The 22,745-nt window shown below is 41.2% G+C and overlaps 2 protein-coding genes across 4 annotated transcripts; one reads left to right on the top strand and one right to left on the bottom strand.

Moving 5' to 3' along the window:
* Positions 1–2,470: 2,470 nt before the first annotated feature.
* Positions 2,471–10,778, bottom strand: LOC127365111 (protein zyg-11 homolog). 3 transcript variants are annotated; one of them, XM_051402852.1, is made up of 14 exons: positions 10,576–10,778; positions 9,854–10,019; positions 8,684–9,480; positions 8,335–8,475; positions 6,662–6,838; positions 6,333–6,397; positions 5,962–6,061; positions 5,643–5,693; positions 5,041–5,202; positions 4,903–4,950; positions 4,361–4,561; positions 4,227–4,279; positions 3,552–3,649; positions 2,471–3,003 (listed from the first exon to the last, which is right to left on the bottom strand). In XM_051402852.1, exons 1-14 carry the CDS (start codon positions 10,576–10,578, stop codon positions 2,834–2,836), a joined length of 2,232 nt encoding a protein of 743 aa, XP_051258812.1. In that variant the 5' UTR covers positions 10,579–10,778; the 3' UTR covers positions 2,471–2,833. The 3 variants fall into 3 exon arrangements, with proteins under 3 accessions (XP_051258812.1, XP_051258821.1, XP_051258829.1); XM_051402861.1 differs by having other exon boundaries at positions 5,041–5,199; XM_051402869.1 differs by lacking the exon at positions 4,903–4,950.
* Positions 10,779–12,438: 1,660 nt separating this feature from the next.
* On the top strand, positions 12,439–22,416 carry angptl1b (angiopoietin-like 1b). Its single transcript, XM_051405615.1, has 5 exons — positions 12,439–12,761; positions 16,122–16,960; positions 18,366–18,559; positions 19,672–19,942; positions 20,522–22,416. The coding sequence occupies exons 2-5, from the start codon at positions 16,159–16,161 to the stop codon at positions 20,707–20,709; spliced, it is 1,455 nt and encodes a 484-aa protein (XP_051261575.1). The 5' UTR covers positions 12,439–12,761; positions 16,122–16,158; the 3' UTR covers positions 20,710–22,416.
* The last annotated feature ends 329 nt before the right edge of the window (positions 22,417–22,745 follow it).

Below are 22,745 nucleotides of genomic sequence, written 5' to 3'. Positions count from 1 at the left end.
TTTTGTTGTTGTTGTTGTTGTTGTTGCTTTGTCTTGTTGTTCAACCTCTCTTCCTGCTCTTTGGATGCACTTTTCCCTCTTTTGCTCTCTGGGTATTTAGAAGGTTTGTGAATGTGTCTAATTAGCATCCAAGTCAAAAACCCTTATGTCGACCTCATGGTCCACAGTGGGGCCTTGTTAGCTCACTAAGTGCACGAGTACACGTGCACTGCAAATACTGCCAAACAAGTGGGCTAGCACATGCCTGCACACTCACAGCTGGAGATGCGTTGCATTGTACATTAGTGTGTTCTGGTTGCCCAGACTGGTCCACAATTATGTTAATCCAATGGAGCTAGCTGCATGAGTGAGATAACGAGATGCTTACTCACACTAAGCTCCAACTCAAAAGCGGCACAATGATGTTTCAAACTGAGACAGCCACTCTGTAAATTGGTCTGCTGTATTTTTGCACAAATAGTCGTGGAGCATGAAAGGGTGTTTAATTTCCCTTAACTCTATTCCTCTCATCTCCAGCATGTCACTCTTTATCCCTTGCATGCTTTATTTATCTCATCTAGATATTTCTGGCCATAAATCCTATTTTTGCACCAGTCAATTTCCCTGTCTCTATTTCTTTTTGCCAGTGCTAACCCTTCTGTTGTCCTTTCTTGCCTAGAGTTAGATAAGGGGACTGACACCACTTTCACGTCTGTTTGGTATATATGAAGGTACAGCCAGCAGAGTAGCATAGGATAAAGACTTGGGGAAACAGCTTGTTTGGCTCCGTCTGAGCGTAACAAAATCTGTCTACCAGTACTTCTAAAGCTCACTAATTAATACATTATATCCTTAAACAAACACTGAAGTGTACAAACAACTATTCGTCCTTTTACAAGGCGTTACGTGCTGGAGTAACTTTCTGGAGTCTCCCGTAGTAAAACCACAACCTTTTGTACAAATTAAACATATGAAAGTTGTTGATTAATAAGCTTTAGAGGTGCTGGTAGGTGGATTTTGCTACCTCTTCCCCTTATTTACAGTCTTTATGTTAAATGTATAGTGTGTAGGATTTAGTGGCATCTAGTGGTGAAGCTGCAGATTGCAACCATTTGGATACAGCTCAGCTAAAAGCGGCTCATTCTAAGGAAATAAAAACACAACAATTCTTATTTTCAGGTGACTATACACTAATGAAAACATACCTATGAATACTGTATTCCATTTCTGACAACACATTCTCCTAAATATTACACACTGGACCTTTAAGCTAAGCTAATTACTGCTGGCTCCAGCTACATGATTATATCTCATTTGTTTAATCTGTACTTAAGTATCAAGATTCAAATCACTGTTTCTTGTCAAGACATAGTCACATTACCTCGCAAATTATGGTTTTAACATGGATTTTGAACAGATTAAACATGTTAAGTAGTGAGCTTTAGAGATGCTGTTAGGATGATTTTGTTACCCCTCGCGTTTCAGGTACTTATGCTAAGCTAAGCTAACTGGCGGTGTCAATCTTCTACTCTGAATCTTTCCCAAAATGTTGATCTATTCTATAATCCTCCTTTGTTTTTCCTCCTCTTGTCTATTTGACACTGTCTTTCTATCTATCTCCGTCTCATGTGTCACTTTAATATTGATAGGCTCTTTGAGCCAGGGGCAGAAACTTAAGACCTGATTAACACAATGCACACCACTATTACCCTTTGGCTCTTCTGTTCACCGTACCTCCTCACATGCTATAGAATATTTCCACACGTGAACTTCTCACAGTAGCATCACACCGTGTTCACTATAGGGAACTTTACTTTTGATCCCACAGGGCTGCCACTGTGAGATTAAGGTTTAGGGATTGAAGTGATTGTTAAATGCTGACCCTAGATCAGTTTAAGCAGCTCTTTTCTAATGTGTAGCCTACCACTGGCAAGGATATGACTAACCTGGCTGAATCACAAGCACAGGAAGCCATAGCCTATTTGGTAGATCCTTTTGAATTCCTTTTAAGGGATTTAAAAATGTGAATCAAGGGGATTTGACACTTAAAAGTTGAACATGGTGGTACAACTCAAATATTCACACAAGGTTGTTAATCCACTTTTCAAATGGAATTATTAATAGACCAACTTAGAATAGACTCTGTAGATGCCTACGAGCAGTTCTGTCTTCCAGCTGTGTTACATAAAATATAATGAATTCAGCATCTAGGATACCAGGGGGAGAGAGAGGGAGAGCAAGAGAGGAGAGATAACTTATTTTAGAGCATGACTGCTGTATAATGAGGCCCTCAGTACAGACAGATAAACATAGCAGATTCAGTCTGCTTTGGTATTTTGTTATTTATCATGTATGATCTTGAATCTAAACATCTAATGATTGAATATTTTACACAAACATCTTAAGGGCAACCAGCCCTGGAGCTACAGAGCCAAAGCACCCTCTAGTGACAGGTTTTGGTTCTAAGCATGATTTAACACACAAGCTTAGCTTACTTTAACTTACAATTTATTTGGAACACTTTATTAAGGTCAAACATTTTCATATTTTACAGCAATTTGACCTTAGAATAGTCGAAATATTTATTAACATAGGACATTCACTAGTCTGTAAACAGTTTTTTTTTTGTTTCAAGGATTTCCAACTAAATCAACAGTATCAAAGTAGATAATGACAAAAATAACTGTGATCATACTTTCTATATAAAATATACAGGACATCATGTATTCCATTACACTTTAATTCCAAGAGGGCTGACATGTCTGTCCTTGAATACTGTATCTGCCACCTCATGTCTAGTACATTTTAGGCAAAGACAACATTACTTTGCATATTTGTCAAGAGTTTCAAGGTCCTATCTGGTTGTTGAAGGGCCCTGAGTGACTCTGCTGTGGTGCTCCTCTACCATATGTAAGATGCTGTCTGATAGTCCTTTAATGTCGCTGTGTGTGTCGGGATGTGCAGCCAAATTCTTCAGAAGTTCAGTCACGCCCTCCTTCTCCAGCATGCTGCTGTAATGTGAAACTAGAGGATAGAGAGAAGTGATAAGAACATGAGAGAGGAATGGAAGCTTACAGTGATTGACCCCACCAGCACGTGAATATTAATACTGCTGATAAAATCTATATGAATCTATTTAACATTACACATGGTGCAATATATTACTTAGTCTATAAAATGTCAGAAAATAGTGAAAATACTAGTTTCTCAAAGTCCAACATGAATTATTCTAATGTCTTGTTTTGTCTGACCGAAAAATATTCAGTCTAATATGATATAAAAGGAGAAAAAAAGGAAATCTCCATATTTAACAGACTCAAATCATCATTTATTTTGCTATTTTTATTTGAATACATTAACAATTAATAGATTATCAAAATAGTTTATTTATTATTAGTTTATTATCTGTTGATCGCCTAATTGATTTGTCAACTTTGATTATTTCTCTGTTGATCAACTAACTGATCTAGTACTATAATACACACAATTCTGTATGACAAATTGATCTAAATATGCTGACCTCTATAAATCCAACCATGTGCTTCCCACAGTAGTCTGTTTGTGTGTCTTACTGTTTTGACTGCAGACCAGATGTATGGCCCAGACTGCCCACAGCTGCACTCCTGAGGGCTGACAAGTCTGAAGCAGAGGGCAAAATGGATGGAAAGACCTGAAATGTGGACACAAGCAGACAGAGAGATTAAAAAAAGTGATTCTGATCTAGTGATTCTGAACCTCTTTTGGTTTGTTTTAAGCTTGAATTACCATTTGCTTTGGCATGGATGCTAACCATGGAATGTGAACTGAAGTGTTACTCACAGAAAATTGTTTTCAATACAGTTTCTTTCTTTTCAAATTTTTCCTACGTTTGTCTGAGGTTTACACTCTAGTATTCTGTCCCTATATGGCACCTCAGCAGATATCCAAATAAATGACAATACAGGTTATTACAATTGTGTTAAAAGTTCACATTGTTTCAAACCATGCACACATTGTATACATTAAATCAGCAACAACCAGACAAAATGCTATGTAAGAGACAATTTAAGATGAGTTATTGAGGGGAAACAACTGTGTTATATAACTTGAAGCTAACATTTAATGTTGAATTGAACAGACAGGATGAGTAGATGCATTAAAAACTAGGCAAGTGCAATTAATAGAGTGCAGATCTCTGCCAGGTGTGTCTGGGGGCTTGTGGGTGAGGAGCTACTTACAAAAATGTGTCCAGTTTGTGTTTCTCTCACCTGTACGAGACCATTTCTCTCTCCAGTTGGGGCCACGTTATTATGGAAGCATGCTGCAAAGAAAGAAAGATACTTTGAAATAAGCTGAAGGAGAATTTCTGTTAACCAGCAAAACAGTCGCCTCTCTCACACACCAGCTGCTTCAGTATGGTGCTGCGTAGCTCGTCGCCTAGGGTCCAGGCCTCTGGTCTAGAGGCAAGCTGTGCCAGAATCCCCCCTGCAAAGTAACGGACCCCAACCTCCACCTGGGAGTCTTGCAGCAGGCTGAGGATGTGCTCCAGCAGGTCCTCCTCCAGCAGGTCCGCCTGTAACACCTCCACTTCTGCTATATTGTTCTGCAACACAGCGAGACACAATTAATAGCAGTGATAGTAATGTTGACAGAAAGGTGTTAGGGCCAGAGGGTATACAGGCACTGTCTTATGCCAGAATGCCTACAAATGGATTTAACTGTATTCCTATTGGTCAAATAATTTTAAACACTTGGGGGCAATAAAATGTTTTACAGAGCTTTTTCAGATGCTGCCTGATGTCACAGCATTAAGCCCTGAATGTGGGAATGATTGCAAAAAGAAAATGAGAATAAGCTGTAAACACTGCAATCACTTTTAATAAATAAGCTATAAACATTCAGTACTGTGGCACACATGGAAGAAAAACACACACGCTAACCCACCAGGAGGCCAAGAAGTTTCTGCTGAATGGAAGGTTCACCATAGTATGACTGCAACACATAAAAGGGGACAGCATAATTGTGTGCGTGTATCATTCATGTATTAACGTGTCTATCAGTGTATTTTTGGGGCTCCTGTACCTCCAGAACCTCCTCGTACAGCTCCAGGCCCTGGCACTCGATGAAATTGCGAGCAGCGGTGGGCATTTCATCTGTCAGATTCCACAGAGCACTCAGGGCAAACTTCAGAGTGGAGTCCACCACTCCCACCATGGCTTTCTGCTGCACAATAGCCAGCAGCTGCTGTGAGACAGCGGGATGAGAAGATGGGGTGTAAGACAGCCAAAAAGACAGAATATCAGATTTTGTAAATAGATTTATGCAGGGAACATCCTTCGGCAGTATTAAATTCAACTGTTGGATAAACTTGTTTACATAATAGTAACACCAGACATACAATAACAAAAATAACTAAAGCTTAGGGAGAAGCTTGATTACATACACAAAGAGAGAAATAGAGAGGTCATTGAATAATGGAGTAACAGTAAACTGAGAAGAGTGCACGGAGCAATGTGGTGACAGTGACAGTGAGTAAATGACTGTATACAGCAGGTAGGTAATGGAAAATATAGGAGGTGAGAAAGAGAGAGAGAGAGAACTAGAAATACACTCCTGCATATCTGGTGCTAAGCCGGGGCAGCGTTGTGTAAGTTGGAAACTAAACTCTAAAAGTGTAAATGTACCTTCATGATAAAGACGTCCTTGCTGAGCTGAGCAGTCTCCTCTGTGGACAGCTGCAAATTAAACAAATAGATCAATGCTTTTTTGAATTCAAACCATTTTCCTAAATGTCAAACTAGAACAAACAGTGCTTTTATCACACAGGGAAATTTACCCCACTTAACTGGACTACATGAAAGCACATGAAAGCTGGCAGTTGAAACTAGTGTCAAAGAGGTGCAGGAGGTGACTGAGCCACAGGCTCTTAACAGGCAGAACTGACAGGTGCTATACTATCTTCCTGCAGCACACTAATGCACAGTAAGTGAGTGGTGTCTTGACCTTGGCCACCAGAATGGAGATGACAGCCACAGCCATCCTCTGAAGGGTAGGATCCTCGTGGCTGCTCAGCCAGTTAATCACCAGCATGGCTGCTAAATACCTGAACCATGATCACAGCGTGGATATAAGGAACACAGTATTACAAAAATATACCAGTGATGTACAGACAGAAAAAAGTTCTGGTTTGCACTTCTGCATCTGGAGGGAATGTTTCTTTTGGCGCTTTCATTTCAAGAGAAAATATATTTGAACTGGATCACAATTTGTTGGAAAAACACTAGAGTGCCACTCTAAGAGTGTACTGATTATCTTGGCTACTGCATGGCGGTGGGCTCATACGTCATATTATAACTGAGAGAAAGTAAACTAACTTGTCAAAGGGGACATCCTGAAGGATATAGTCACTGCAGAGCGCCAGCAGGCAGTTCTTTTGCACCTGGAGAGATGGAAATTATTATTATATTATAAATTGAAGAACCATATGGGTATAAGAAAATATATGACAGCATGAGGTATTAGTAGCTACAAACTGAACTGTCTGAAGGTAGAAGAACCAAATGCAGCAAATACGAGGTCAGAGACTGATGAATGACAAGCCAGCTAGTAGCAAAAGAACTGTTCTATGCCACATTTTGCTATTGTGTGACTCCATGATATCATTATGGATCTGTCATCTGAGACATTAAGCATATCCCCTGACCTGTTGGTGGTTGGGGAAGGTCTTCATGGCGTTCAGCAGCTGGGTGACAGTAGAGCTGAGCAGGCTGACGGGCATGGCCTCTGCCAGGTCTTGAGTGGTCAGGTTGAACACACACGCTGTGGCCACCAGGTGGACGTGCAGCGAGGAGGGGTGGCTCTGCATCCCACTCAGCACCAGCTACAGGAAACAACACATTTATGTCATCATCACATGTGCTTCAGGACAACAAACAGACAGTTGTTGGGATTTTAAACTGTCCAGAAAAGGCTGAAACTGCCACCTGTGTGTCTTTCTGGTAAGACTTGATTTGGATAGTCTGCCCACAGATAGTTTAAAGAGTATTTGTAACATTTGCTTTGTCTTGAGATGTTTAACAGATCGTCTATAGAGTCTATGCAGCAGTTCATGAACGTACCCTACTCAAGATGTTGTTTGTGCATAAATCTAACCAAACCTAACCCCTAACCTTAATTAACTGTTTGTTTTTTGAATATCAACTAATAAGTTGATGAAACAAATACTCTACAAACTATTGGTAGGTGGACTATCCAAATAAAGTGGAACCAATATTATTAGATTGTAAGCTTCCCACCACCTAGAACTACTCACCAAGCCAGCTGTGAAGTGGCTCTACTAGAAACTGCCTCTTAAACTCCTCTTTCCGATCACGTCTAAATACAGTAATTATAATGTCAGGTCGAAGGACATTTAAACGTAAGCTGTACAGTATGTTCAAACTGAGCTTGAAAAAAACTGCTAATTACAAAGGGAAGGGGTTAGAAACACCTTTAAATTAAAATATCTATATCTATCTATCTATCTATCTATCTATCTATCTATCTATCTATCTATGTAGATTTATTTTTATATCTCATCCCTTTTAGATTTTAACACATTATACCTTACTTGATATATACTTTGAATGCTATTTGAAATAGTTTCCTACTGTGGAAATAATGATCCATTGTGAATGAAAGCTGACTGTTGTTTTGAATTTCTGTGTGTTTTTCTGAGCTTATACTGTATGTTTATTCTTTTGGAAAGGTCTCTCTTGAAAAGGAAGTCTTGATCTCAGTGAGACTTCCTGTTTAAATAAAGGATTTACTAACTAACTAACTAACTAAGTAACTAAAACGACTCATCGTAGAGAGGATGAGTGAAGATATTGTACAATACAAGAGTAACACATAATAAAAAATCTTATTTAATTTATTATACAATGCAATTATTAAAGTATAATTCTAGTTTCTTACAATCTGGGTTTTGTTATTATAGTTTTAGCCATTATTCCTGTCTGTATTAAAAACACTGTACTTAGGAAGGTAATTGCTGAGATCTGTCACTGTCATTTTCTGACAAATAATCACAGTTTACAGACTGACTTCCTGGTTTAACTATTTGTGCACCCAGTTTTCCTGTGCAATGAGGGATTATTGGTGACATTTAAGGTGTGCTCGTCTTCAGTTTTACCTTGAAATAAAGTGGCTTGGACAATCTGTCAATCTTTACTGGTTGAATGTTGTTTTAGAAAAGTTCCAGATCTCAGCTCTAACTTCTTTTGTGAGTAATCATAACCAAAACGATAGATTAAACGGCCTAATAAGAGCCTTGTTGTAATTAACGTGAATATTAATATTAGGTATTCACACTAAACACAATGCTAACCATAGTACCTTTAGCATATCTGGTCGTGGATTGTCAATGTCAGTGACTAGATTGTAGAGATGAACGAGGGCCTCTCGTATGAAACACTCACGGTCTCTGTACCTTCGCAGGGCCTCACACACCTGGTTCTCATTAGCTTCTCCAGTTACCTAAACACACACAGCACATCAGCACTGTCAGACAGACAGGAAATGCAGAGGGTATATTCAGCATACATACAAACAGAGCCTCAAGTCAAAGACAAATGAGGAAGGTATGCGAGAATCAAGCTCAAGTGACTACTCATAACACTCGCTAATGTCCTGGCATGTCACAAACCATAATACGACATCAGCTCTGGTAAACTCAAGTCCTTACTTTAAGGTTTTTATGTGAAGACAGGACATGACACGAGCTAGCCCCAGTGGCTAGCAGGCCCAAGAAGACCAGTCCACCCCTAGCCTCCACAAATGCTCTGACTGCTGCTTCAGTGACTCTCTTCCGTCCAGAGATGTCTAGAGAAACAAGGGAAGGGAGGACCTGGGGACTCCCCTCCAGAAGCTGACGCACTGTCTCGTCGCCATCTCTCCCATCACTGTCCACAGTAATATGGTCATCTGAAAAGTCTAGATGCCTGAGAGCGTGAAGCTGGTTGAAGACAAACAGCAACCTTGCAGGCGACATATCCAGCTGCCGCAGCCGGTGGGCAATCAAAGATCTCAAGGTGTTCTTACAATCAAGGAGTGCAGTAAGGTTTGAGACGGGACTACAGGAGATATCCAGACTCTCCAGCTGAGGGAGAGTGCAGATATCCTCAAGGACAGCATCAGTCAGGTCTGTGTTGGCAAGGTTCAGCGTCCTCAAGCCTTGCAGGAAGCTAAAGCCAACACGGCTCCCTCCATCCTCCTCCAGAGACTCCCAGTCCAGACGTAGCCCACTGAGAGACAATCTCTGCAGGCTGGATCGGCATTCCGGGTTGGAGGCCAGGCCTGAGATGATGTTAGCCCCGGTGAGGCCCCCAGACACCCAGGAAGCATCTAGTTCCTGGAGCCGGTGAGGGCACAGGGCCAGGCGAAAAGCTTCTGCAGAAACTGGACAGCAGCGGATGGAGGCTCGGCGCAGCCGGAGCTCTTTGCAGTTTCGGAAAATCCCAACAGTTGTGTCATTCAGTATCCCTTGTAGGGAAAAGCAAACAGAGGGATGTTGTAGGAAAAGTAACATCAGCTTAGCCACATTTATGTTTGTGGAACAGACTTTTCCCATCGTTTTAGCCTGGCATAGGGCACAGTGAGCTAATAGGTCATATGATGATAGGCCAGGGTAAGTTAAGGATAACAGTATTCTGACATTTTAATTAAATTTTGTTTATACAGGAAGTTATGTGCCTGGAGAACTAACCGAAGGTCATAGGAGAGTCACATTTGTCATGGTGTGAGCTTATTTGTCCCTTTTCTACAACTTGCTTATAAAACTATCACTCCACAGCTGCACTTGCCCTCAGCTGTTGATACTTATGTTGTTGGAGCCTTTTCTGTCCTCCTGACCTACCTTTAGTTGCCATCTTATGCAGTAACTGGTCAACCATTTCCTGTGGGAACAGTGGGGCCCAGCTGAGGCACATGGAGCCGTCTGCTCGCCTGCTACACAGAGCATCAAGGCTGCGGCACACCTGAGCCAAGCAGAGGTCACATAGGGCCCGGGGTCCCTCAGCATCCTGAAACACATCAACAGGTAATGAGAAGAGTCATTCAACTGGGTCATTACATATAATAGTGTAACTTTAGGTATAAGCACAAGTGCAGTCATCTTAAAGGGTCAGAGAAAACATATTAAAAGTCTATTTGACAACCTCAACGTAACTTATATGGGCGTTATTAATAATTCTGTGTTGTACAGGGTGTAATACATCTATGCAGTAACCCTATATATGTTTCAGAGGTTGTATGTTCACAGTAAATACATTGTGAAGCACATATAGGCCCTGACAGTTGTCTCTCGGGCTTCTTCCTTCGGGGCTCAACAGATCCACAGTGATACGGGATCTCTAACGCTGCAGGAGTCTAATTTTATCCGCAACAGATGAGGCACTGAGCACAAGTAAAGCCCGTTTAAATCACCAACTTAATCCAACTGATCTCTGTAGGGCACAGTGGACGAAAGCAACTGGTCGTACAGTATATAACGTTAGGCTAAGCGGTTGTCATTGACACAAAGTTCACGAAACTAAAACACTGCCAACACCACATAGAAGGGAACGGGGTCAAACTCACCATGCTTGAAAGGTAAACAGTCGACAGGACAATTAAAAACAAATACCACTAACACGTCGTTCAGTACATTTTTAAATTACAATACGTCATTATTTGAACCAATTTCCTCCCTTTAAATCAAAGAAAAGAGAAATGAAGTCTTCTGTTGTGATTAACGTTACAGCCGTTGTAGCTGACCGTCGAGGATCAACTGTCACTGTCTGACCCCGCCTCCTATTGGTCAGTGCGAATGACGTCACCGGGGTTGTTTAGTTTTTCTCACTATTTATTAGACTTTTTAACTTCATCTATCGATCGTACTTTCTTGCACATTCAGTGTTTCTAGCAGTGGGGGAAAGTAACTAAGTACATTTACTCAAGTACTGTACTTAAGTGCATATATAGTTACTAGTTGCTTTTTACATAAAAACTTCTTCCACCACTGGTTTCTATTTAGGATTAATGTAGGCTACCTGCAACAGCTGTGAAGGTGGCAATAAACTGGTTTAGCCACAAGGAGGGGCTCACAGAGAGAGCTGGAATTTAACATTTAACCTGTGTGACAGCTTATGTTAGTAATAGGGAAATGTACGTTTTCAATACTAAACAATGAATCCCTAAATACAAAGGCCCAAACTCCCTTTTGTACATGCAAACTATATAGAAGGACCTTGCCTTGTGTCTAATGTGACATTAGGGCACAAATGTAGCATGGAGGCGTCCCACAAGGACACAAACAAATCCTGTTTTATGTTTTTAAAAAACACAGAGACATTTGTCCTGCTAAGATTGTTTATTTTTAAAGTATCTCATATTTCACAAGAAAAAAAGGAAACATTTCTCAAAGTTCAGAAAATTAACCATAATAATTTTGTCTAAAAAAAAAAAGCTTTCTGATCCCTTACATCGTCTTGGGCCCTCTCACGTTTATTACGGGACCCCTCAGTTGGGCTCTTCCCACATATTGGAAACGCTGATTCAGACAACACAAGAGAAGGGCTTGTTAACTGTGCTGCAGATGACGTTTTCCAGGCATGGACTGAATTAGCACAAATGTGTTTTTTGAGCTTCTTTCAATAACAGCTTCCTCCCAACACATGTTCATCTATGTATAATTTATTTAAATTGGACGACCCCTATTATATACAACCGACTACCTTGGAGACACACATACGCAAACACATGTTCTCATACATGTATGGGTCACACACAAGCATACACTCACACTCCTACATTATGAATGTCCTGCCTCGATTGTTGTTAAGCAAATGTGTCCTCCCACATGCTGAAGTATTTCTCCCCACGCAGAGAATCCCCATGCATCAAAGCCTGTGCTTCCTCCTCAATCCAAAACATTTAGCTGGGGGGCGTACTTTTTGTCTGCAAAGCCCTCTGCATATTGTCCTCATAACCAAATAAACACAGCTGCCAATAGCTCTTGGGTTGCCGCAAGAGACACACACATCCCATAAACGGAGCAAACACAAGAGAAACGCTCACATCCAGAACAGACCTTCCACTTGATATGCTAAAGCTACTTGATCGCCAGAATCACTCAGTCATTAGATTAGAGCTGATAGGAAACAGCTTTGTGAGGAGGAGTATGTAGACAATGAGAAATAGTAGTTATATGAATGAAGATGTCAGATGTGTGTGTGTGAAAGAAAGAAAAAGAGAGTTTATGTGCATGTCATCAACTTCTACAAGACAAATAGTGCATGTGGGAGGCAATACAACCTTGTAACAAGACCATATGAGAGTTAAATGATGACAGCTAGATTGATTTGGAGTGTGAGTGTCTTCACCCCTCTTGCTGACTCCCAGCCAGTCTGATTCACTGCTTAGTTTTTCATTTGTGGTGAAACCTTATATTAGGAGGAGTCTGTCTTTTCTTCCCAAACTTTACGCGACATCAGAGGAGGAAGGCAGGGCCAAGCCTTCCCTCTGCTCAGACTACAGAGAAAATCACACCATCAGCCTCCCTCTTTCTGCATATGGACCACCCTCTACTGTTCTCCTAGTGGAGAGTGTTTGCTTGTGCCACAGCTGTATGCAGGCCTTCATTCTTAATGAGAGCAAAGACAGAGGGAGACTGAGAGTGAGAGGAGGAGAATGGAAAGCATGAAGCTGCAAAGGAAACACAACTGAGACACCAAGCTGGGTCTTACCTGCAACTCCTGGACCGCTGACTCAACTCACTGACACAGGTAAGATTTGTATTTTTTAATTTCTGTAATACTAGTATTTGAAAAATGAATGACATTTGAATGCTTTTTATGTATACTTTAAAGTTGTAAAGACTTTAGATTTCCTGGTCATTACTATGAATAAATAGGTAAAGGTAACAATGAAATTGGATTTAGGTCCTCTAGACATGAATATGAATTTAAGCTGTATTTTATGCTTGTTTTAATATTCCATATGTACATCTGGTACAGACCCCGTGATCATATACACCATGTACAAAGCTCATGCATCACGTCGTCCTCTCAGCAGACGGACCTAATCAGTGGCACCATCAGAATAACTTGTGGGCTAATTGGCAGAGTCCTAAGAATCTGCTGGCCCAGGGTAAAAGCCACAACAAAGTTAGACTGGAAAACTTGGACATTCTGATATGCAATACATTCATGGTGTATGTGGAAATAAAGTTGGAGAGAAAGTAGGGGACGTAAATGTGGTATTTGGATAAACTTTTTGAGTGTTCTAGTGTAAAAGAAAATCTTTTAATTGGGGAGGTTACCAGTAGACAGTAATAGCTCAGTGGCACCACTTAGAGTCAGTGGGCTGATTGGCAGAGTCCTCCTGTTCCTCTGAACTGGGAAAACCAGCCACCGCAAAGTTTGACCTGTCTCGTTGTAAGGACTGCATTAATATAGATGAGGTGGCTGGATCTGGTCAGGTCTGGCTCTGAGGGAGGAGAGGAGAAAATACCAGTTTAATAAGTCAACAAAAAAAACATGGTTGCTGTGGCTGACTTGATGAAGACCAGCAGGGTGTGAACGACAGAGAGAAACCTGGTGGTAATAACTGCCGATGAGATTCACAGCCCTGGCTGAGGAGCCTCTGTGTAAACACTGTCACTCCTGTCAGGCCAGGGCCTGTGAGATTCATATTGTGGGCTTGGAGACGTGAAGACGGGCCAATTGCTGAGACCGAGCTATTGAAGGAGATGACCTGTGATTACGGAAAGACAGGAAAAAGTCCTCTCCGGGTAATAATAACTGACTGACAGTGCCAAGGTGTTTCTGAGCTCTGACACATGGCCCGTTTTCCTTTAAGTGTCTTTTCCTATTCCCCCAAATGGTTTATAATCTGTGACAAAACAAACTGCAGCTTGTTCCATATTTTGAAGACAAAATACAGGCGCCGGGGCATTTTTGAACTTTTAAGCCAGTTATTAAAAAATTAATGTTGGCTCAGACACTTTCTTTCTGTCAATAAGTCATTGTGCCTTATGAAAACACAAAAACCTGATGTTATATATTTCCCTTGAGACAAGCATTCTTTCCTTCGACAATGATAAAAGAGAACTATTTTGCTACAGCAGCAGTTTGAGCTTAGGTAATGCTCTGGGATCTGTCCCATTAACTGTGGTCAGGACTCTTCAGTGCAACTAAACATAAGAAGAGACCACAGAAATGATTCAAAGCCCCTGCTGTCTCTTTCTTGAACCCATTTAATTCTGCTTCTTCTGCATCTGTTAAAATCCTCTGCAGATTTGTTTTGATGAGCTCCGATGTGAACTGGGTCATATTGTGTGCCTGTCAGAAGTGTTAGATGAAGGTGACTTAACCTCTTTGGGCATATCCACCAGACTGCCTTCTGGTTGGATTTGGTCCGACTGCCAAAATCAGCCTGAAGTTGGCTCACCGTTAGCTCCACTTCCAGATCCAAGCCTCGCTATTGAAGATGGAAGGAGGGATCTTTCACTTAGCATGCATTTTTGAACGTCACCCACCCCTGCTCCATTCGTTGTGCTGTCAAAACGAATAAGATCAAAACACAAGCTTCCCTTCCAAAAATAGACTCCAGAAAACATTACTCATAAATCAGGGATTCCTGCTCCCCCTGCTGCTCCTCAGACACATCCATTTATTTTATTCCTTACCAAATTCAGATTTATCTACTTGTACCAGCCAGGCAGAAATGGCAAGTTAAAATGAGTCAGTGAGGCGCAATGATAATCACCTGCTGACTTCTACCATTACTGACATATGCAGCTCTACACATGAATCCATCAAAGACTGGCAGTGGACGCTTTCTTATTAAAGTGAAATTTTTAATGCCATCCATGGCCACATTAACTCCATTTTATACCAAACATTTGAATTTTCAGTCAAATCCCACACATTTGTAACATACTGAGCCAGTGCAGGTACACTGAAAGGCTATAGGGGAGGTTCATGGAAGGTCTGAGCCAGGAGACCTACAGAAATATGAAAAACAGATCCCAGCACTTGCACACACCCAGACACCTGATACAGAAGTGGTGAGGGCTGTAATGAAAGAGAACCCATGAGGGAATGTATTGAAAATATGAGTTAAGATAACAGATTTGTGGTGGGTGGGTGGTACTGCTCTTACTCCACCACAAGATTACCAGAAGGCACATTTGCCAAGGGCAGGACTGTCTGCAGTACTTGTGTGAAGCCAGCTGTGCCTTTGCCACAGTCTGCTAGTTTTCAGTTTACATTTTAATGACAACTTACTTCATAATTAAGCAAGACTCTTGTGTTAAGTTTTAACTGGAAGCTCTCTTCTGTATCATGCCAACTGCTGCTCCTTGACTATTTAAGATTTACAGGCACAGTGGTTATATTGGATTAGGGGAGAAAAGAAAACATCTGGTAGGAAATTGAACAAAAAGTATAACATGAGCGGTAACAAAAAGGAACCTTCTTTGTAAATACTTGGACCAAATTAAAGAAAAAGTAATTGACATTCAATATCTTTCTTATTGTCAACACAGCCAATGAAAGGTCCACAGCCAACAGTGAGTTCATCCTACTAACAAGTAGGTCTGTGTAGCCAAAGCTTGGTATAGCATCTTAACACACTCAAAATGGCCATGTTAAAGTGCGGATTTTTAGCAGGTATAATGTTTGCCATGTTCACCATCATAGTTTAGCGTAATTGCATACTGACATTTGCTAATTAACACAAAGTATAGCGGAGGCAGAATATTGTTAGTTGTGCAAGTATTCAGTTATAAACTAAATAAGTAAAATATTTTGACCTGATGATGGCCAAGATAAAAAGTCAGGTTATCACCAAAGTGATTACAATTCATTCTGAGGGGGACATGAATGTGTATATCAAATTGCATGCTCTCCATGCAGCTAACCTAGCAGAAAATGAAACTATAGATATTTGTGAGTCATTTTAAAGATTGAAGTTTTCTGTAGGCTTCAATGGATTTAGGGCTGAGTGCCAAAGACAAGTAGGGAAGTTGTAAAGTTATGAGAGACAGACTAATACAATGTTGGTTTTAAAGAAGTGTAACATGGAATAACACCAATCTTTTCCTTAAGTATAATGGATGCAGTTTTCATTCTTTTTTATAGATCTTTAGCTTGTTTGGTGATAAAGAGAGGAGGAACCATGAGGCCTGGAACATGGAGCATATTTATTCTGTTTTGTCTGTCCTTCTGGGGCAACAGCCAAGCCCTCACCAAGAACCCCATCCTCTCCCGGATACGTAGAGCTCCAGAGGCCAACGGCGAAGGCAAGAAATGCTCCTACACCTTCCTGGTCCCTGAGCAAAAGATCACAGGACCCATCTGTGCCGCCCGCGGTTATTCCACCGACAAAGACCGAGTGACACGCCTAGATGTGGCTTCGGTGCGTGACCTCCTGTCAAAGCAGCGTCGGGAAATGGAGACTTTGAAGCTGGTGGTGGATGTGGACGGCAACTTGGTGAATGAGATGAAGCTGCTCAGGAAAGAGAGCAGGAACATGAACTCTAGAGTGACCCAGCTCTACATGCAGCTGCTGCACGAGATCATCAGGAAGAGGGACAACTCACTGGAGCTGGCACAGCTGGAGACACGCATCCTCAATGCCACCTCTGAGTCTCTGCGCTTAGCCTCCAGGTACAGGGAGCTGGAGGCCAAATACTCAGCCCTGTCTGCAGTAGTCAACAACCAGTCAGTGCTGATTGGGGCACTGGAGGAGCGCTGTATGCAGGTCTACAGCCGGAGGCATGAGCAGTCACCCATGGGACCTCCACTTGTGCAGGTGGTGCCTGAGAACATTCCTGTTAATGTGCCACGTTTCACCAATGAGATCCAGAGGGACAACACCAGAGGGTTTGCCCGAGAGAGGGGCTCTCGCTCTGGGCCGTCACCTACAAGTGGCACCCTGGAGGTTCAGAAACCTCCACAGAGAAACTTCAGTGCTGAAGGTGAGTGAGTGAGAGAATTAGTTAGTAAGTGATCCATCCATCCATCCATCCATCCATCCATTCATTCATTCATTCATTCATTCATTCATTTTCATTCATTTATTCATTGATTCAGTCTAACAAATCAGAAACAGTCATGGTAAAAATTTAGGCTATAGCAGGCCAACCATAACAAAATAATAACCACTGACTTTGAATACATCTGCAGGTGGGCCAGTGGCCTCATTTTCAAAGGTTAAAGATTTGCAAATTCAGCTGGAACTCTGCTTCCCCCTCTACAGAAAGAACACAAATCAGGATGGAAATAAAAATGTTGTAACGTCTCAATTGAGGCAGGGGACTTAAAGCAAAGCAAAGAAAGACCTAACCAGTGCGATTTTGCTCATCAACAGAAATTCCTGACACATTTAGGTTGCTCTCGCCCAAGAATAATAAAGTGTGTAGGATTTCAGTGCAGCTGTGTATGAAAATGATCCTTTTACAAGACTGTTCCATTGCGTGTGAGACGTAGACAAAACCCAGGCTAGCATGATAGGCTCCTGCAAATCACAAAGTAGAGGCACTTCTGGTATACCTCAAGAGGTGAATGGACTACACCTTTATATTATTGTTATTATATTATCAACTAGGAGAGAGTTACTTGCCCTGCTACATATGGTATTAATTAAAAATCTAATGAGAATGTAGAATTACCTCAAAAAAGGCAGATGTTAGGTACTTCTGCCATGCATTAACAAGATATCTATTTTGGTTTTTTGACCTAACACTAAGGCAAGTAATTTATTTTTAAATTTACTTAATTTGCGTCATTGTCCTCTGCTGTTCTGGGAGGACATAGTAAACCAGTGTATCTCTGCAGAACTACATAAATGGGTTTTATATTACTCTGCTTGTGTGATTTTGTTCTTGTTTTCTGGTTTTTCCTACTTATTTTCCTCTGTCGGACAGTGACTTCAGTGTTTCCTCATCATGTAAACTTGTGGCACTCATGTTGTTGTCTCAGTCCTCTGGCATTCAGAGACCAGAATAATCTTTTTTGTAAACATAACCAATATATGCAACCATATAACATCTGTATAATTTTATGATATATGTCATTTGCAAAAAATATTAAATATATTTTTAGTAACTAACAGCTAATTTACAGACTTTTTACAACCTGTTTACCCTAATTGGAATATCAATTATGAATTAAATATATCATATATATTATGTATCATAAATATACCACATAAATAAGTCAGATGGTAAATCTAATCCTAATGGAGGAAATGTAACACCATATAAAAAAGTCAGAAAAAGGTTTTAAACTATCTATCCTTTGCACGCTTCCTCCTCTCTCATTTCCAGCTGGTCCCTGTCTGTCTTACCACCTGCCTCCCTCTCTTATTGTTCTTTCCTTCAGGCCCGTTCAGAGACTGTCTCGAGGCGCAGGAAGGGGGCCATAGCACCAGCGGCATGTACCTGATCAGACCAGATGAATCAGAGAGGCCCGTGCAGGTCTGGTGTGAACAGGATATAGACAACGGGGGCTGGGCCGTTATCCAGAGCAGGAGAGACGGGTCGGTTAACTTCTTCAGGAACTGGGACAACTACAAGGTGATGATAATGACACTTCCCCTACCCTATCTGTCTTCTTTTTCTGTCTCCTCCCCTGAGCCAACCAGAATATTTGGCTCACCCAGAGACAACAGGGGTCCCGTTACATGGAACATCTAGAGGAACCATCTGGGGACTTTGGGACTATTTCCTGGGCCAGAATCCTTGTGTTTTCACTTACTGTAAAATATAATGCCCAGTCAGCAGCACTATTCGTCCGAGGTCCTTTGGTTTGAGATTCCCATTATGAAACGTTAGATGGCCCACTAGGAAGGTATGTTCCATAGCTGAAACTGCAGGCGTTTCTTTCCAAAACCGCTACTACTATGGTGCCTTTCTGGATTGCTGGCTTGTTGGCTTACTACACCACACCATATAGACCCTCTCATCAAAGCTCTGTGAGAATGAGATGGAGTATATCGCTGGTGGCAGCCTCGGTGATCCAGTGTTCCATTCAGCCCGGCCAGGCTTGTGCATGTGTAACTGGAAGCTAAATTGCTCTCTTCAACATTGATTTGCTTCTGCGCTCTCCCACAAAGCCACATGTACACACACACAGCACCAGAGAGGAGGCCACGGACTGAAACCCTACATCATTCATCATCTGCTGGCTCACCCAGCTAATCCACAATCACAAACCTCAACCTCCTCTACCAAGTGAAGTGTTCTGGAGGCACATGGCCAGCTGCAGATTGCTTGCGATTATTCAACACAAGTGCCCAGGCCAGTTTCACCATTAGCAGGGATCCAAGAGATCTTTTGGGTTTGAGCGATGAACCAGCATTCTGAAGATGGATGCTTATTTTCCTGCATAAACCTTACAACATGTCTTTCTTAGAAATTTCAAAGACATGGTGGCATTCTTTTACCACAATGTTTTTTTCTTTTGAAGTTTTGTAGTTTGTCTTAACTACAGAACTGTGACCAAAATGTCATCAAAAAGAAAATTCTCATTTGTTCTGTGACAATCCCAGAGCCTCATCCACAAGGAGGTTTATGTTCCTAAACAATTCTCATGTTTCTAAACTCTTCAGGCTACCACATAAAAAAACAACACATATTATTTTCTGTAATCTTTCAGTAACCTTCCTTTTAATCTTCTTTTGATTCAGAGCGGCTTTGGCAACATAGACGGGGAATACTGGCTCGGTCTGGAAGGCATCTATAACCTTGGGAGGCAGGGGGACTACAAGCTGCTGGTGGAGCTGGAAGACTGGATGGGCAAGAAGGTCTACGCTCAGTACAGCAGCTTTCATCTAGAGCCAGAGAGCGAGGGTTACCGCCTGCGGCTGGGCACCTACCAGGGCAATGCCGGAGACTCCCTGAGCAGTCACAATGGCAAACAGTTCACTACTTTGGATCGAGACAAGGACGCCTTCTCAGGTAGATGAACATGGGGTCCCTTTGCCTTCTTGTAGCACATAGCCTTCTTTGACTTGCATAATAATATTTTTATTGAAATTTCAATAATTTCTTTTAATATTGTGACCTTGAATTATAGGGATCTACCTGATATTAAGCTTGGAAGTTTTCACATTCTACACAGCAAAACTGACATACAGTTATATTTTATTGGTCAAAAATCAGACACTCCAGATACTCAAGGTAGTCTGATAAAAAAAAAAACACATTTTTGAAATGTGATTTTTGTGAGATGTGAGAAGCAAGTGACATAACTTAACTTATGCAAATATGGGGCACAATTCTCCTGGAGGCTGACAGTGTCCATGAAGGAGATCATTGTTGTAGTTTATGTTTGATTATAGATACAAAAAACACAGTGTCACACAAATTGTTGTAGAAAGTGGTATGCTGTTTTTTTTTTTTACACAATGCAAAACAGAAAGCTAGGATTTTCTTGAAAATTTCTTTCAATGTGTAGATGTTTTCAAATCAAATTCTCTGTGAGAAACACACTTCCTCATAGAGCTAATCCTTACCCTTCCTGTTTGTCCACAACAGGTAACTGTGCCCATTTCCATAAAGGAGGCTGGTGGTACAACTCTTGTGGCCAAGCCAATCTTAACGGTGTCTGGTACACCGGAGGCGTCTACCGCAGCAAATTCCAAGATGGGATCTTCTGGGCCGACTATGGCGGAGGTTTCTACTCTATGAAGTCTGTCCGTATGCTGATCAGGCCCATAGACTGAGGAGATACTGTAAGCCAGGCTGGTCAAGGGGCAGCAATGGAGGCCAGGGCAAACTTGAACCTAATTCTAAACCTTGTAACTGTATAAGTCATCAGCAACTGGTTGATCACACATAAAAGAACTACACCAATGGAGACTACCAACCATCAATAGTGACTTGAAATGCCTCCTCTAACAGACATTGACACTGCGTGGACATTGTTGTCTTTATATCATAATAGATGCACACATAGAAGGATTTAAGGGACATGACTATTTATAGTAAGCCATACAGCTCCACCAAATACATATGATGGTGAAGGGAAATTAAGTATCACTGCCAAAATTTTGCAGCTAAATAATGCAAGCTGTCTTTCTGATTAAGAGACCGCAGTGTTCTCCTCATTACTAGGTCGCCCCGTGGAGAGGAGGCACCACATCCTAACAACACTTCATTGGAATTGATTTCATTCATAAGCTTTAGTGCCACAAGATCTAAATGCAGCTCTTCCTACCTCGCCAAGATAAACATGTGGGGGGAAACACTCGTTCATGGTGTTTAACTTGTGCTATATTTGCTGGGAGCTGGAAGATAAACTTTAATACCTATATAGATTTATTTAGACTCCGTATCAACTTCTGCGAACTGAAAAGCCCAGCATCTTTAGGAGTTGGAGAAAGAAAGGAGGTTTTATGTACATTTGATTACACAAAAACAATACTGAGTTTATTATTTCTCTCTACACTTAGAATGACCTTTATACTGTATGTTAAACTGCTTTATCCAGGTGCAAATGACCAGAAATGATAATTTATGTGTATAATTAACTTATCATAACAGTGAACAGGGCCAGGTGTCCTGAGGGAACAGTAAATGATGGTACAGAAAATAGAACTAATTTCCTCCACTGTATATACGACAATCATTCTAGTGTGCTTGCACATATGGAAATTGCTGTGATATGTTTTTCTCATTTGGCTGTTGATTAAATTTCAGTATGACTCTGGGAAAAAAAACAAGTATTGTTGGGAGAAAAAAAAGATGGAATTACGTTGTGTTTTGAGTGGTTTTCGAGCACGAAAAATATGCCGACCAAGCGTGTTGAGCGTTAAAGGCAATGGGACAGACAACGAGAAACACATTGCTGAAAGCCAGACAGGATGGAGAAAGAAAAAGAGAGGAGAGAGTAGAGAGGAGGGAGGGGATGAACTGGGATGGAATCAGTCCAAATTTCCAAGTTACTCCCCCTCCCCCAGCCCACCCCTCTTCTTTTTAAATACAGAGAAATTTACATTCTTTCCACAGAAAAATGCTTGAACTGTATGTTTTCATAAAAATAGCTGTCACTGACAAGGTCACGGGTGCCTGCACTCTGTAATCAATGGTATGGAAGCAAAGCGGCATCCTTTTGGTGGAACCATCCCAGAGGAGAGGGGAGCCGGGGGGGTTTGAAGTGGTGGGTCTGCTTTGAACAACAGTGCTGCATCCAACAGCCCTTAGTCTCTGAGCCCAAAATAGATACTCATATTGTGTTTTTTCTTATTGACCACAATCACCCTCACACCCATCTCTTTAACAAACTTTTATGAAGCAACAAAACACAAAGCAGGGAGACCGGTCAATCCCAACTGGACATGGAAGTATGTTTATGTACATGTAAAAGAGCAGTGTCCAATAAAAACGGCATCATAATGTTAAAATTAAACAGCAATAAAAGTTGAAACCAGTGAGTCACAATACTTGGCAGAACAGTATTACACAACTAACAGCCAATAAATTGAGAACATTTAGGGTCACATCAGAAGAGATTCTTGTTCATTTGGATTCAAAAGAACTCCTTTCATGTGCCATGCTGATTTATACTGTTAACCAAGTCATAATTAGTACATGACATTTGACTTGTTAGTCTTTCTTAAGATTACATGGACGTTCCAAACTAACTGGTGGCTGTGAGTCATGCAGATCAAATGTCAAACAGATAAGTCCTTTTGGAAGGAGGTGCCAAAGAATGTTTTCTTACTAAAAATATTAGGCATAACTGCGTTTATCTGTGATA

This window comes from Dicentrarchus labrax, unplaced genomic scaffold (assembly GCF_905237075.1).
Source record: "Dicentrarchus labrax unplaced genomic scaffold, dlabrax2021, whole genome shotgun sequence".
Lineage (NCBI taxonomy): Eukaryota > Metazoa > Chordata > Actinopteri > Moronidae > Dicentrarchus > Dicentrarchus labrax.
The sequence above is the reverse complement of the archived record's forward strand: the minus strand, read 5'-3'. Positions and strand labels throughout refer to the sequence as shown.